Source organism: Pituophis catenifer, unplaced genomic scaffold, assembly GCF_029215685.1.
Source record: "Pituophis catenifer annectens isolate HBS135680 unplaced genomic scaffold, rPitCat1.0.hap2 SCAF_13, whole genome shotgun sequence".
NCBI lineage: Eukaryota > Metazoa > Chordata > Lepidosauria > Squamata > Colubridae > Pituophis > Pituophis catenifer.
This window is the reverse complement of record NW_027256893.1, coordinates 1816272-1832247: the sequence shown is the minus strand read 5'-3', so window position 1 is coordinate 1832247 and position 15976 is coordinate 1816272. Positions and strand designations below refer to the sequence as shown.

The following is a 15976-nucleotide window of genomic DNA, read 5'->3' as shown; positions in this document are numbered from 1 at the left end:
TGAATGATCTCTGGTGGGCCAGGGATGGGGGTTGCTCCTCCATCCTGGTCCTTCTTGACCTCTCAGGGGCTTTTGATACCATCGACCATGGTATCCTACTGCAGCGACTCGGGTTGGGGGTAGGAGGCACCGTTTTACGGTGGTTCTCTTCCTACTTCTCAGGCCGCTCGCAGTTTGTGTGGGCGGGAGGAGAGAGATCCACTCCGGGGTGCCTTGGGTCGGTTCTCTCCCCCCTGCTCTTTAACATCTATATGAAGCCGCTGGGTGAGATCTTTCGGGGTGAGGTACCATCAATATGCTGATGATACTCAGCTTTATATTTCCACCCCGGATCACCCTGGGGATGCCCTTTCCGTGATGTCCCGCTACCTGGAAGCAGTTCGGGCCTGGATGGGAATAAACAGACTCAGACTCAACCCATCCAAGACTGAGTGGCTGTGGATACTGGCATCTCGTGATCTAGTGGCCCCGTCACTTGTGATGGGAGGGGAGGTTCTTACTCCCTCAGAAAGAGTCCGCAATCGGGGGGTCCTCCTGGACTCACGGCTATCTTTAGAAGATCATTTGACGGCCGTGACCAGGGGCACCTTCGCACAGGTACACCTGGTGCGCCAGTTGCGTCCTTTCCTAGATCGGGATGCCCTTGCCACGGTCACTCATGCCCTTGTTACGTTTCGGTTGGACTACTGTAATGCCCTCTACATGGGGCTGCCCTTGGGATGCACCCGAAGGCTACAGTTAGTCCAGAAGGCGGCTGCGCGGGTTGTTACAGGGGCTTCTTGATACTCCCGTGTGACACCTCTCCTGTGCGAGCTGCACTGGCTACCGGTGGTTCTTCAGGTTCGTTTCAAGGTGGTGATGCTCACCTATAAAGCCCTACATTGCTTAGGCCCGGGGTATCTGCAGGATCACCTCCTGCCATCCTCCCATCGTCCGGTGCGCTCTGAGCGGGCCTCCTCAGGGTGCCATCAGCCAGACAATGTCGGCTGGCAGCTCCCAGCGGTGTGGGAGCACTGACCCACTGGAATGGGCTACCCACCGGCCTCAGGACAGCCCCTGACCTCCTCTCCTTCCGCCGTGAATTGAAGACGTGGCTCTTTCACCAAATGGGCTGAATCCATTGGGGTGATTTTTAATAATTTTAATTAAATTTTTAATTAATTTTAACTAATTTTAAATTGATTTGTTGTTTTATGTAATTTTTCTTCCTTCTTGTAAGCCGCCCTGAGAAGAGGGTGGCATATAAATTGCGTAAATAAATAAAATAAATAAATATATAACACACACAGACACACAAGCTATCTCAACCTGCATTTGTAGATTTAATATTTATATTTTAAAAATCATGCTGAGGACCACTTTCTGTCTTTTAAGAGGAAAGGAGGTGGCTACCAATTCGAACCATCTCTAAAGAAATGTTGGAAAGTTTTCCTTTGCTTTGTTCCTCCGGACTGCTTCATCGCTGAGGATCAGTTTGTTTTGCTGAATGTCTCAACATGCCTCACCCTGACCAAAGCAGCAGCTAAAACTACAAGGATTCCACCCTGTCTTATCACGTGTCCCATAAATGGCGAGAGGATTTTGAGATACCAGTTTAGTCAAGAGTAATACGATTATCATCTTTAGCCATCAGCTATTTATATATCGCAACCAAAGTAATACCCAGATGGGTGAGGGCCTAAATTAAATTCATTGTTTTGTTCTGATTCTTTTCTTCCAGTCTGTATCTTTGAGGAGATTGCTTCATGCTCTTAAGCTATTCATTGATGTAACCTTACTAGACATTCTTACTAAGAGACATTCTTACTAAGAAAATGTAGAATGTAAGAAATGAAGGCAAATCCATTAATTTGTATTCTCAAATTTAACAAATAGTTTGTGTTTAATCTAATTTGCCACCTATCTCGTTGTGGGGTTAATCTAGGTGGTTTACAACAATAAGAAGGAAGCAATGAAAGAAGTATAAACAGAAGTAAAATAATAGAATAACATAAACAATGAAAAAGAACCCAACACGATTACATCAATTTGATAACCAAAAAGATGGTAGGGTGGGGTAGAGAGCAAATTTGAGGGGGGGAGATGGAATTTGCCATCAGCCCAGCAACCTGTCCAACACTTAACTCTATGAAGGATTTTTTAAAAGTCCGAATGTTGCAGAGCCTTTGCGATTGTTTGTAAGGGCGAACAACTGCCGTGGTGCTAAAAGAATAGTAGTTTTGGGCATTGTTCAGAAACGCTAGGGGGCACTGATGGTGTTAACTTTGAACGTTCGTTAAGGGAACGCTCGTAACCTGGGGATTGCCCATATCTTTAGGCCCTGCCAAGAGTTAATAGTGTCTGAGATGAAAGGCTAACTCGGAACTCCTTCAGCGCTGCCTGACTGTATTTCAATCATAGTTTTCATATTGTCCTTCGGTACCATGTAAGATTGAGATGACAGACATAGAATAATAAAATAAAATATTAGCAATAAGTTTCTGGACTTCCAAGAATTCCGACTGGGTGCAACATTTTTATTCAAATAAAAATGAAAGGGAAAGGGTACATAAAAGCAAAGTCTGTGTTCACCGCCTCTGCTCTCTTTTAAAAGAAATGTGTTAAAAATCTGTTGATCAGGAAGTGACCCTTCCCTGAAGTCTGTATGGTTCAAAGCACCCGGCTCCACTGCCAGCAGTGGATGGGGATGACCGATCCAAACCCTGTGCTGTCGTCCCAGTCCAGGGTGCACATTTAGAAAAGCCGGCATGGTTTCCCAAAGTCCCCTTTGAAAACAGCTTTTCCTGACATCGACCAGTTTTCAGAGAGGAATTGGCCTTGGTTTCCCTAAAACAAACAGAGACAGAAATGAATTCTGGCAGAGAATCCCACTGAACAGAGGCCCAACACACCAACCATTTTGCTGCAGGCACCCAGGCTAGCCAGCTCCTGCATGCGGCACCCAAAACTTTCCCTGTGCAGAACCTCCGCGGAAGGAAGAGTCAATCTAAATGATGCAGGCCTTCCGTTTAGACTTGGGAATTTCACGCAGGCTTCATTCATTATTCCTAGACTATACCCATTAAGGTCAATGGGTCAAGTAGTTCTATTTGTTTTGTCTCCTCTGAGCAAAATCAAATCTGCACTTTATTTCTTATTACTCTGGGTATTTGAAAACTGCCAAACCCTACGTCCCAAAACCTACTAGAATTAAGGTCAGTTTGGCTCATTCAGTACAAATCATTCCTTCAATATCACATCTGTGATTGCTGCACAGGAAGCATTTCAGACAATGAAGCTGTTTTTCCATCTGCAGCTGAGAGCCTCCAAGAGGCAAGAGGGGCTGTGAGGGGGGGGGGAGCAGGAGGTGCTTCCACAACCCAGCAGAGGAGAAACCTGAAGAAAGCCACTTAGTGAGCCAGGTGCAAAAGCATTTCAGCACAAGGGAATAAAGCAGGACAAATTTGCCCATTTTTTACTTTTGTAAAAAGCAAAAATGCATTTGTTTGTATCTATCTAGTCTATTTTAACATGCAAAGGACGTCGGTTTCCAGCCTAAGTTTATTTTTGCTGTACTTGTCTTCTGTAGTGTTTGTCCTTGCAGGTAAACCAGAAGAGGGACTGCAGAATTAAATCAGACTGAGAGGCAAGAAGCCAGGCATCGCAAAGTGGGCAAGGGAACATGACCAGGAGGGGGCTCACAAGAGAACACTGCAAAAATTCTGCTCTCCCCCCCCTCCACTGCCCCACCAGGATGCCAGGGGAGAATTTTTGGAATTTCTGCCCTCTGCAGTCCCAACCCCATCTGGCCCATTTCTGAAGTCTGTTTTCTGCCAACTTCAGCCACACGTAACACCTGTTGGTCCTGCACCATTCTGATTTTGGATCGTAAGCAGGCTGGCAGACAGAAGTCCAGGCTGCATTACACAATTCCTTCCAATATTCAGTTGGGTTACAAAGAATAAAATGCAAGGGGAATAAAATGCAATAAAGGGGAAAGTGAAATTTTTGGATTTCATGCTTGTCCCCGGCTCAGTCTGATGTTAATTCTAGAGACAAGGAACAACTGACACCCAAAGGCAGCATCGATCCTGCTTTCCTTCTCATTTTGGCCACAGCAGAACTTAACGTCTTCTTAATCAGAGTAAGATCTTGTGATCCGGGCGTGTATTTAACTCACCTGGAGGCAAACAGAGCTTCTCTTAATTCCAGGCTGAAATCAAATGGAATAACTGAAGTTTGTCTCATAAAGCAGTAAATGGATACAAAAGCTGCTTTGATTAATGGAACACCAAGATATTGTGGATGATTGTTAAGCTTCCCTGAAGTATCTGGCTAACAACATAAGCAGATAAACATTTGACCGGATGCCTCGTGTTTCTAGTGAAGCTTGTGAAGAAGATGCACACATGACCACATGGATGATATATGGCAATGAACGTGACCACAGGAGAGGCTTCTATATTGTCTGCTGTTCCATCACACTTGTCAGGCGCTTTGCTACACAACACGGCTATGACCATCAACTCCTTTTAAGCATCCTCAAACCCAGCTCCTCTTTGGCCGAATCGGGCACTCTGCTGCTTTTCCCCTTGGGACAGATGGGAGGCTCCATCCCCTTCCAAAATTTCTCAGCCCAATGGTACCCTCAGGCATAAGCACCTCGTCTCTTCCCCTCTTCTGCCTTGAATGTCTCACATCTTCCAGGCTCGAACGACTCTGACAAGGGGGGGAGGGCTACAACCGCTGCCCTCAAAAAGCCTCGGGCTGTTCTGCCAAGGGGGTGTTGGGAAAGATGCTGAGAGGGCAGCTCCCCCCCCCATCCTCAGCACAGTTGGGCAGTGTTGGGTAATTTGCAGCCATGTGTTCCCAACTAGGCATACAAACAAACAAGGATACAAACAAAAACAAAAAAAAATCCCTGTGGCAAGAAAGGATGCCCACCTGGTTTGGGGATTCTTTGGTGGCATCAGGAGGACTCTTGCTGGGCACTCCTGCCAGATGCCCAGGAAGCTCCATCCCCACGGCCCAGCCTGACTGTTGGGGAAGGATGGAACCAGTGATTCCTTCTTTGGAGGAAGCCAAGCAGCTCTGCAACCAAAAGGGCTCTTACCTGCACTCGGGGGCTTTGCCCGAAGTGAGCTCGATCGCCCCGTTCGAGGAGAAGGCTGGGTTCGGATGCAGGGCTGAAGGGCGGCGGAGGGCTCCACCTGGAGACAAGCAGCCACAGGAAAACAGAACTGTGGCTGTTACCAGGAAGGTTCCTTCAGATGATGTGACAGGGGCTCCGTCTGCCAAAGCAATCATACAACCAAGATCTCCCCCCCGACGCCCCCCCCACTCCTTTCCACACCAGATTCAGATCCCACTTGGTGAAAGATGCCATCCCTCCCTCAGTGGTGAGTCATGGCTGGAACTGAGAGTGGCCATAAAGGAAATGTCCATGCCGGGAAGCCACGGAAGCCACCAGCCTAGATGAGATGCTGAGCCAACTGGGCTCCACCAGACACATCGAGGCAGAACAGGAACTCTCTGGACCAAGTGCTCCATGCTCCCTCCCTCAGGGCAGTTGCACCCAGGGACACGGGACAGACACCTAAGTGACTTATAGCCTGTCATGTCTTGGAGGGCAGCTTTGAGGAAACTTTGCAGGTTGGGAAAATGCAAGTGGGCAACCTTTTTCGGCCATTCTCCAGCTGGCCGCACAGAGCCTTCCAGAACCCTGAGCACAGAGATGCTGGCTTTTTTTTTCTTTTTGCTGTAGCTCTGGAGAGTTTTAAGAGGAGCATTTCATTTGCTCCCATTTCCAATCCTATTTTACAGTCTTTGTCCCAAAAAATGTACCCCTAAAATTCAACCGCTTTGCTCCCGAGAGTTGGGGAGTTCAGGGCCAAAAAGAGATTGCTGTGGCCACCTGGCCAAGGGGCTGCTTGTGGCCTCCCCTGCTGTAAGGCCATGTGAGGGTGCTCCCCATTCAGGGCTCACCCTCAGCTCAGAGGGGCTGTGGCAGGCTGTTTCCCCCTCTAGCCTAGAGCCATCAGATCCCCAACAGACGGGACTGGCGCTGTGGCCACCTTGACGAAGAAGAGGATCGAGCACAAAATTGCAGCTTTAGGCTTAGACCATTTTGCATCACCCCAAATCCTCAAAACTGCCCTGTTCAGTCCTGGAGCTTGCGGAGGGGGGGAGTCAGAAACTTGCACTCCCACCTTGAACCGTGCTTCAAGTTTTGCAAGGGTCCAATGGCAGAAGCAGGCAGGTTGCAGTTTCCCTGCTGTGTCTCCTGGGGGATGTGTGAGGCTGGGGCCCTCGTCCACCTGCCACCGGGACCCAGGCGCACGGAGGCTGCCTTCGAAAACCTATCCTTGCTGTTACGCCTGGCACAATCAGGACATAGCGAGCCAAGCTCTTTAACAGCCTGAACCGAGGCAACCCCTCACCTTCCTGGAAAAGGCTAAGGAGGCAAACCAGGATGGCTGGACCCCCTTTGGGGACCCAAGCACCCATCTGCATGGGGACCCCCATGCTTCAGGAACTCTGAGGGAAATGGAAGGTTAGGGTTAGGGACAGCATCTTTCAAGGAAGGGATCTGCTTCACCAGGGGCCCCCAGGAAGCCCAGCAGGCAGGAAATCACAGTACCTCTAAGTGCTCCTGGCTGGTCCAGGAGCCCGTATCTGCCCTCCGAGTGCCAGGGCCCAATTCCACAGAGCGAACTCTCTCAGCAAACTTGAGGGAGCAAAGTGTCTCGCTTGTATTCTTCTCAACCGGAGAAACCTGTGAAACGAGAGGAGGAAATGGCACTCACAGCCCAGAGCCCATAAGTCACCCGTACGGAAGAGAAGGCTGCGTCTGTGCCACCCCAGGTGCCCCCAAAGGGCCGGCCAGAGGAGCTCTTGTGGCCGGGCAGCTGGCCTTCCTGGGGTCTTGGCTCCGTCTCTAGGCCAAGATTGGCTGCTCGAGGGACCCCACTTCAGGAGCTTCTCAGGAAGCAAACAGGTGAGACAAGAAAACCAAATCCCAACAGAATTTGAAAGGGAAGCCAGCAGGGAAGTTGCAGAAACTGCTGGGAACCTTCTCCCTCATCCTCCCAAGCTCTGGGAGGAGCTTGCCCTGGGCCCCTTCAGGAGCTTACAAGCACACCATTCGCACACCAGATAAAGCCACCTCACCTCCCCACCCCAACCCCGTGATCCCACTGTGCCTCCCTGTCACCCACACACCCTTGTCAAGCCTCACACCCTTCCCCTCTCCCACTGGGCAGCAGCCTCCCCCACCCCACCCCGAGTTCTCCTGCTGCTGCTGCTGCTGCTGCTATGTCTCTCTGATCACTGCGCACCCCTCCCTCCCTCCCTCCCTCCCTCTGGCCTGGACCACACAATTTCCTGCCAGCTCCCTCACCAACTTGGTTGTTGGAAGGCAGCAGGAAGTTGCAAGGAAATGCTAACATAAAAACCTGCCATTTTCACTTGGCGACAGCAAGGAGGGATTGCTGTCACTAAGCGATGTGGTCACATGACACCACACATTAGGACCACATCGTTCAGCCACAGAAATCCCAATTCTCATCACGTTTTTAGCCCAAGGACTCCCAGCATCGCCCTGAAGACAAGATGGGTGACATCTAAATATAAATAAATAAATTGTAACTGCAGTGAGGCTACAATATGCACGAAGATGGACAATTGCAGAAATAGTCACAAGAGAGGAATGGAGTGGGAAGATGAAAGAATTTACTGAAATGGCCAAATCACTTGTCTGATTAGGGAAGGACACATTTACTCCTTCTCGTCCTTCTGGTTTGGCTGGTTTTCTCCAACCTCCAATCTCCACCAAAGGCGCTTCTGCACTGTGTCTGGACAGAGAGTGCCAATCTCATTTTTGGGATCCATTAGAGCCACCCCCAGCTTGGATTCTGTCAGTGTGGTAAACCACAACCAGCCCTGAATATTTTCCAAACATGTAACCAGACACCATCAGCCCCTTTGGCCAGCCAGAGTGGTGCACCGAGTAGCAACTGCAAGAACGTGCACCGAGAAGAATTTGGTGGAGCAACATTTTATTCTCCACTAATTATTGTGGGGGTCAGAGGGGTATCCCTTTTAAGGTTTCTTGAGATATTTTTGGAGACTTGGGAGTTACTTTGAGCTTTTACGTATTTATTATATTTATATGCTTCCCATCTCACTTTGGGAGCAACTTTTGGAATGCTGCTTCAGATAAATAAAGATCCAAGTTCAGAAAACCAGTTTTAGTGTGCACGTGGTCCTGTCCCCGTGTGTGCTTTGTGGCCCAGAGCCCAACCGATGCGCACAATGGAAGGCAGGCTCTGGACTCTGGGAGGGGCCTCCAGTTGCTTTTTTCAAAGGAGGATTGGGTGATTGTCAAGAGCAGGGCAGGCATGCACAGTGGGGAGGTTACCCAGCCAAGCTATAAAAGCATTTTTTGAATGATCCCAAAAGGGTCAGCTGGAGAGCAACGTCAACCATTGAGGTACAGGATTCCTACGCCATAACATAACCGTCAAACAAAGAGCAAAGTAGCGGGCGCATCTGATGCAAAATCAGGACCCTGCATTTTGTCCCTGGATCACCTGAAAAATGAAAAACCCAAGTCCATCTTTCTCTGAAACGCTCACCTGGACCATCATGAGGGTCTTGCTTTCACCACTGAGAGAATCCTGGAGGAGGTAGGTCAGCTTGGAGTTCCGAAATGGCACATGGGACTGGCGGGAACGCAGCGCATAGATCACGTCTCCCAAAGCCGAAAGCGACTTGTTGATGTATTGAGCTTCACGCAACCTGCTCCCTTCAGCACCAGATCTACCCACACGCTCAGATCCTGCCAGATCTACTAAATTCAGCTTCCCTGGAGATAAGAATGCAGACATTGAAGCTGTTGCCCAAAGCTTCTTTCTTTTAGCTATGGGGTCCATGGAGGACCAAGATCCATCCAAGATATCAAAGGCTGTAATCTTTTGGGGAGGGGAGGGGCGGGGAGGGGGCAGGCCAAGTGATGAGCAAGGCTAAAGCACGTGTGTGTGCGTGTGTGTGTGTGTGTGTGTGTGTGTGTGTGTGTGTGGCTGTGGCAATGCCCTCTTTCACCCGTCTGCCTCCCCTTCTGTCTCTGCGGAACAGACGGCTCTCATCAGAGGCTTCAACTGAGCCTTTTGAAATGGACCTTTCAGATCAGACTTTCTTGCTGCAGAGGTCCACTCATCCACCAAATGGACTGACTGAAATCAATCTTAACAATATCACACAATAGCAACAGCACTTAAGACTTTACAGCCTTCTTTGAGCAGTTTTACAGAGTCAGCCAGTTGCCCCCGAGAATCGGGGTCCTCATTTTACCAACTCTGGAAGAATGGAAGGCTGAATCAACCTTGAGCTGGTGAGAATCTAACTCCTGGCAGTGAGCAGCGAGTTACCCTGCATTCTAACCACTGCACCACCATGGCACACAAGATGGATTGATGTTCTGGCTTGATAAAACGACTCCTCTGCCACCCACAAATTGAAAGCAAGCTGCTCCTCTTTTCATTCAGCATAAAAATGGCAATATTTCCTCTATTCTGAATAACTATTGTTATTTCGCATGCCATGGCATTGTGTCTCACTAACTTCCAATAAGAAGAGCTTACACCTTTATCAATTTTACAGCTTGCTCAAGCACAGCCCCCGCTGAAGACAGATGCCTGGAGCATTTCACAGAGGCCACCCCTGGCATTGGCCAAACTGCCTCACTGAGGGTTTAGGTTGCCTGAATAAGCCGCGATTCCTCGATTCCTCCGTGCTTCTGTGGAGGCAGGGAAGGGTATGAAATTCGTGTGATTTGCATGTTCATGTGAAACAATCTAATTTGAACATCTAAAAAAGTATGGTTAAGTTCTAGAATGCAATTATCCTTTCCATCTGCACTTTTTGGAATTTTGTAATGTAGTTCCTCAATCCTCCCCCCAAGCATACAAAATGGAAATATTTAAAAAATTGAGAAAACCCTTCACAAAGAGCCTACGTTACAGAAAAATGTAAAGAACTCTTTACACCTTTTTGCTGACGTAACATTCAAGTGAGTATGAGTTCTTCTCAAGAATAGAAGCTTTCTAGGAAAATACTGAATAACAGAATAACAGAGTTGGAAGGGACCTTGGAGGTCTTCTAGTCCATCCCCCTGCTTGAGCAGGAGACCCTATGCCGTTTCAGACAGATGGCTGTCCAGTATCTTCTTAAACATCTTCAGTGACAATGTTAGTATTACAGAAAACTAAGGAGATGCAATTGTCCGTTGTTCTGTGACTGCAAAAGGGCTGCCACCCGGGAGTGCAAATCCCATCTTTTTCTCAGCACCCAGCCAGCTACTGCAGGAGCGCCAACTAGGATCCGCTCGTCTCCCATCAGTCCCCCTGGCTAATGGTCAGGATATTCTCCTGGTTCAGCAATTCATTCTGAATCAGGGGAGGAATCTATACCAACCTGTGGTTTTTATTCCGGTGCTGCAATCGGTTCCCCTCACTGTGATCATGAGGAGGGCATGAGATCTGGAGCTGTGTTCGTTCAGGTAGGTGCACTCCGTTGCTCGGTTGATATGACCAAATTCAAAGACCTGGAGAAAAATGGAGGAACCGTAATGGAATTCCCTCAGCCTGGAAACGTTTGCAAAAAAAAGACACTGGCAAAATCCTGCATAACCACCTCTTCCCTCCATCAAGGGGTGTTAGAAACAGGATCAGAGGCATGAAGGAGGCTGTTGTGGCCTGTCGGCTGCCGGCCCCTCCAGCAGCCAACTCAGAGGAAGAGGAGGAGGCGTGGGAGTTAGGGTCAGCCTCAAGGCAACCTGAGAGCTCCGAAGGGGAAGAGGGAATGGAAGGGGCAGAGAGAGAGAGAGAGAGAGAGAGACGGAACCTGGGCCGTCCGTCAGCCCTCAGATGGAGAGTCAACAGCCTCCAGGTCTGGAGGTGGCTGATGAGGAAGAGGAGGAACAGCTGGGTCCAGTGCCTGATGCACGGATGCACAGAAGGCAGAGGAGAGGAGAGCAGTGGAAATCCATTGGCCGGTCCTTGGGACGGAAGAGCCACCGCTGCTAGCGAAGCCCCACCCTGGCTCTGGGGTTAAAAGGCAGGGGGTGGAGATGAATAGATCTGGCAGGCAACTATTCATCTTCCGGCCGGACTTGTTAGCTTGCGAGAGAAACCTTTTGCCAGGGCTGCCGGCATTCCTAATAAAGGAATATTTTGGGTTCACGTCAGGGGGTTTGTCGTGTTTGGGGAGCTGGGTCAGAACATAGGCCCTGCCCTAACAGATACAGAGCATCTACGCAGCACCCAAGATTCTGTCACACCTTTTCCCTGCAACGGATCTGACTGGCAGGATTAAAGGTCTGAGAATTTAGTTTTCTTGGTTGGGAGCAGCTTTGGGGGGAAGAGAGAATAAGCTGGATCTGCCATGCTCAGTTTCTGATCCTCCTTTTCTCATCCGTGTCTGGTAGAAGGACTGAGCACCCAGGATGTCTCTGCCACTTTTCAGCTGTTCTTACCCGAGCACCAATTCATGGGGGAGCCCTCCACTCAAGAGTTAAACACACAATTGGTGGCTGTTAAAATCCCAAGCAAACTGGCTGGAGCATTCTGGAAGTGCAGGCAGCTTAAAGAGGCTGAGTGGGAAAACCTCATCTTCAACCCTCTGACTTGCCCAAACTCCAGCTAAAGCTCCATCTCAGGAACTGCTTGAGGAAGAGAACGGACTTCCCTCCCAGACCCCTTGGGTGGGACTGGCACACCAGGAAGCCCCTCCTGCCCCCACTAACCTGGTTGATGTCTTCCACACTGTGGACAGGGAACTCAGTCAAGCCTGGAACATAAAGCTGCCCGCTGCCATCTGGACAGAGTCTGATCTCCAGCTTTTCCTGGGGCTCCTTTCCAAGCAGGTCTCTGAAAGGGAGACAGTGGAAGTGCCGGTCATGCAGAATGCCTTCACCCCAGGAGAAGGAAAAGGCATCAAAAGACCAAAATGCAAAGACGGAAGCAACTTCCTATTGTTAAGAGGCAAAAGGAAAGAGAAGAATTGGCCTCTCCTTTAAAGTGCACAGCCCCAAATCCCATTCAGCTCTTCGGGGAAGCTGCCATTTTGCTGGAAAACCCAGAAATAAGGCTCTCATTTTAGTCCAAAAACTTTACTTTCTAACTCAAATAAAGTCAGACAAACCACAACCAAGTATGGCTGCTCTGGCCTGAGGCAGGTTTGTTCACTTGCGTTGAGAGAGAGGGGGGGGGGGGAGGGAGAGAGAGAGAGAGGGAGCTGGGTGATTGGGGGTGGGGGTGGGGGGAGCTGCTTTGGAAGATCACCAAGTGCAACTCCGAAGGCCCCCACCACCACCGCAAAATGTGACTGTTGCTCCATCCAAGGCAGGCAGGGGCTGCCCTTCCCACCCACCAAAGCCCCTCTTCCCAGCCATGTCCACGGAGGGCACACCTGCTGGAGAGGCTGGTTTCCTGCTGTTACCTGAGAGCCTCGTTATAGATTTCAGCCACGCTGACAGTGATGCTGTAATTCCAGTCGGGGGCCTTGGACTGAACCTCGGAGAAGAGAAGCCGCAGAGCCCGCTGGTTAATCCCGGGGTTTTCCGGGCTGCCCTGATGAGAAAGGCAGACATGAGTCGTGTTGATGTTAAAAGTGAAGGAATTCCAAGAGAAGAAACTGGAAGTGGCCATTTTAGAGATACCCCAAGGGGCAGCCTGAGGGAGACCCTGAAAAAAAAACGGACCTTGGCATTCTCATGACCTGCCAACTCCATCCCTGCTCTCTTTTCCAAGTCCTAGAGGGAGGGAGCACCCCGGAAAGAAAGTTAGGTCGAGGATCTGGTGGAGGTCAAGCCCCCATCCTTTCATTTTTTTAAAAAAATATGTTTATTTTCTTAAAGAAAAAAAAATGAAAGCAATTAAAAGTACAAACTAAGAGGAAAAAAACAAGAATCTATCTTATATTTTAAGATTTTCATTTCATTCCAGTATTTCATTACTGGTCACTGGTTTACCAATGAATTTGCTATCATAAGATCAACAATGAAAGAAATCATTGCAAGGTATCCCAGGATCTCTGCCATAGTAACACACATTGTTCCATTCTGATTAGTAGAAAATGTTGCCTTTCTCAAAACACAGAGATCACACATTGCAAAAACCATTCCTTGACATTTGGAAAAATTCCAATTTCTTAATACAATTCTTTTTGCCACCACCCTTCCTGGAAATTGATTTGAGTGCCTTTTCAACTTGGAACAGTTCAAAAAAGGCCAAGTCAATTATTTGATATATTTTCCAAAATATTAATCTTGGTTAATCTTGGTTTGACAGACCTCAGTTTACTTTAGACAGGCTTCTCTTCCAAGCATCACCCCAAAATAATGGATAAAATTTACTGCATCCAAATTAATGTGAATGCTTTGTGCAAATTATTGGTTTCATTCTTCCTCACATCCCGAGCAAGTGGTCCATTAAACCAAGAGTTTAAAACTCTCCTTCTTTGTGATAGTGAATCCACTTGCCAGCTCAGTGATAATCACACATGCGATGGCGCTGCCCTTTCTCCTCAGGCTGGTGTTCAGACTTAACTGCTGCCTCAGGACCTGGAGCTTTCTACCAAGGACCTGAAAAGCTGACTTGGCCATCTGGCCTGGAGGTCAGAAAATGGTGTGGAACCCCTCAAATGGCTGTGCTGTTCTTGAATGGTTGTGCTTTCCCAGTGACTGCAGTGTATGGTTTTTAATTCTTTTAAACGTTTTGTATTGTGTATTGTTCTTTCCTCTTCATGGATTACTGCCCTGTCATGGCGAAGGGCCTTGTAAGATCCATGAATCAAGGCAAACAAGAGATGACAAGAAGATGAAACTCAAATACTTTGGCCACTTAATGAGAAGGAAGGACTCACTGAAGAAGAGCCTAATGCTGGGAATGATTGAGGGCAAAAGAAGAAGGGGCCGGCAGAGAACGAGGTGGCTGGATGGAGTCCCCGAAGCAGTCGGCGTGAGCTTAAATGGACTCCAGAGGATGGTGGAGGACAGGAAGGCCTGGAGGAATGTTGCCCATGGGGTCACGATGGGTCGGACACGACTTCGCAACTAACAACAATAAATTGTTCTTTTATTTTGGGGTTTTTTGGTACTCCTTATGTTTTGATTGCAAGCCACCCAAAGTCATGAAAGTGAAATAAGCAGTGTCAGGCCCTGTCCAAGAATGATGTAACACAATCCAAATGTAAGTCTTTATTTACTCACACCAATAGACAGACTCTTGCCAGACTTAACCCTTATTACTGTCACCCCAATAGAGATACCCTGAGAGATTCTAGGAGTGGCTACCCTAAATCTCTTCCTCAGCCCCGGCTGTCTCTTGCCTCGGCAAGGGCCCCCGGCCCTCCTTGGAATGTGCTCCCTCCTTCCTGGGCATCTGCCACTTTATTCTAGTAGTCCATCACAGGAGTCTATATAGAATGAATGAATGAATCAATCGATCAATCAATTCTTCTGCCCCATTGCCACTGGAATGGGGAAATATGACTGGAAACTAACTACTCAGGTCTCCGAAGCCTTAAATGTGCTTGTCATCAGAACGCTGATGATGTTACCTCGTTTGAGTAATGAAACATCTGCAAGAATGCAATGAAGCTCAGAGAGCCTCAGGGACCTCTCATTCTTCTATTTCTCTCTCACCACTGAAACAACCGACCCCGTTAGCTTTTCTGGGTATTTTCTGGGTATTATTATTATTTTCCCCTTAGTTTTATGTGCACTACATGCACTTTTGTGATGTTGATCACAACATTGCCTTCATCACTGTTACCATCTATTTCCCAAACACGATTAGCTGCAGATAAGCAACACACCCCAGAAGGCTCACTGGTGGGTTCGTGGCAGACATTTGGGATTTCAGTGGCGCCCTGGACACAGAGCCCTGGGCCGTCTGATTGACAAGCCAGCGAACTCTGGGCTAGACCTCTTGGCAATTACGTGGATATGGAGTTGATTTGAAACGTGCACTCAAGTAGAGCCGCTCAATGGCTTGGAAGGAGGGACAAGTGGATGACATGATACAAGAGGACAAATTTCTCTACTCTCCATTTTTCATTCATGACTTGGGTGAAGACGAGGAGAGCCTATTTACTGAATTTGCAGGCAACACTGGATGGGACAGCTAATATTCTAGAAGACAGAAAACCAATTGAAGTCTCTCTTGATACACTAGAGAAAAAGGGACTAAAATCTAAGAGAGAACAATGCAAACTTCTTCACTTAGGGTCCCAAAAATTAAATGTACAGGTACAGAATGGCTTAAAAGTTTAGACACTGAGGATGGGTCAACAGGGTACTGTGACTGCAAAAAAACAGCAAGACATGCAATTTTAGCTTGCATCAACAGATTTTCCAAATTGTAGGTAGCAAAAGTTCCATCATGCAGCACTGATGGGATTCCATCAATGGTAACATCTCCAATTCTGGATGCATTTTTTAAATCAGGATTCAGATGAACTAGAAGGAGTTCAGAGGAAGGCAACAAGGATGATCAGGGAACAGAAATTAAGTCCCAGGAAAGGAGCGTGATGGAACTGGATTTTGGCAGGTCAGCCACGATAGTTTCCATCCCGGCTCCCCTCGGTAGCGTTTTTCCTGGCTCTCTGAAACCGGCCTGGCTGGTCTGCAGCAAGCCTGACATGAAGGGAAGGAAAACAGCTCACCTCCATGGTGTACGTCTTGCCAGCCCCCGTTTGTCCATAGGCAAAAATACAAACGTTGTAACCATCAATGCATGATGTGATCAGCGCCTGAACTTCTCGGAAGACCTTTGGGAAACAAGACATTTTTCAGAAATGCCCCCCGGCTGAAAAGGGGCCCAGAGGCACATTCGCATGAACTGTCCTTTTAACTAAGAGCTTCTTGATGCAGAAAGAAGAGATATATATAAATTCCGTTGACAGTTGCAAAACAAAATGGCAGCTCAGAGCTGAA

The 15976-nt window shown here is 48.3% G+C and overlaps 1 protein-coding gene across 4 annotated transcripts in view; it reads right to left on the bottom strand.

Annotated features, from left to right (window-relative positions):
* Positions 1 to 2502: 2502 nt before the first annotated feature.
* The window catches only part of KIFC3 (kinesin family member C3), a 37704-nt gene continuing 24230 nt past the window's right edge, over positions 2503 to 15976 (bottom strand). For 2 of the 4 annotated variants that reach the window (XM_070952918.1, XM_070952919.1), the window contains exons 12-19: positions 15706 to 15810; positions 12478 to 12608; positions 11783 to 11906; positions 10453 to 10582; positions 8616 to 8845; positions 6620 to 6754; positions 5093 to 5225; positions 2503 to 2826 (exon numbers count right to left, since the gene is read on the bottom strand). In XM_070952918.1, coding sequence (XP_070809019.1) covers positions 2801 to 2826; positions 5093 to 5225; positions 6620 to 6754; positions 8616 to 8845; positions 10453 to 10582; positions 11783 to 11906; positions 12478 to 12608; positions 15706 to 15810 — 1014 coding nt within the window. In that variant the 3' untranslated portion in view covers positions 2503 to 2800. Of the gene's footprint in view, positions 2827 to 4159; positions 4193 to 5092; positions 5226 to 6619; positions 6755 to 8615; positions 8846 to 10452; positions 10583 to 11782; positions 11907 to 12477; positions 12609 to 15705; positions 15811 to 15976 lie in introns of all 4 variants that reach the window. The other 2 variants (XM_070952921.1, XM_070952922.1) reach the window with 2 other exon arrangements.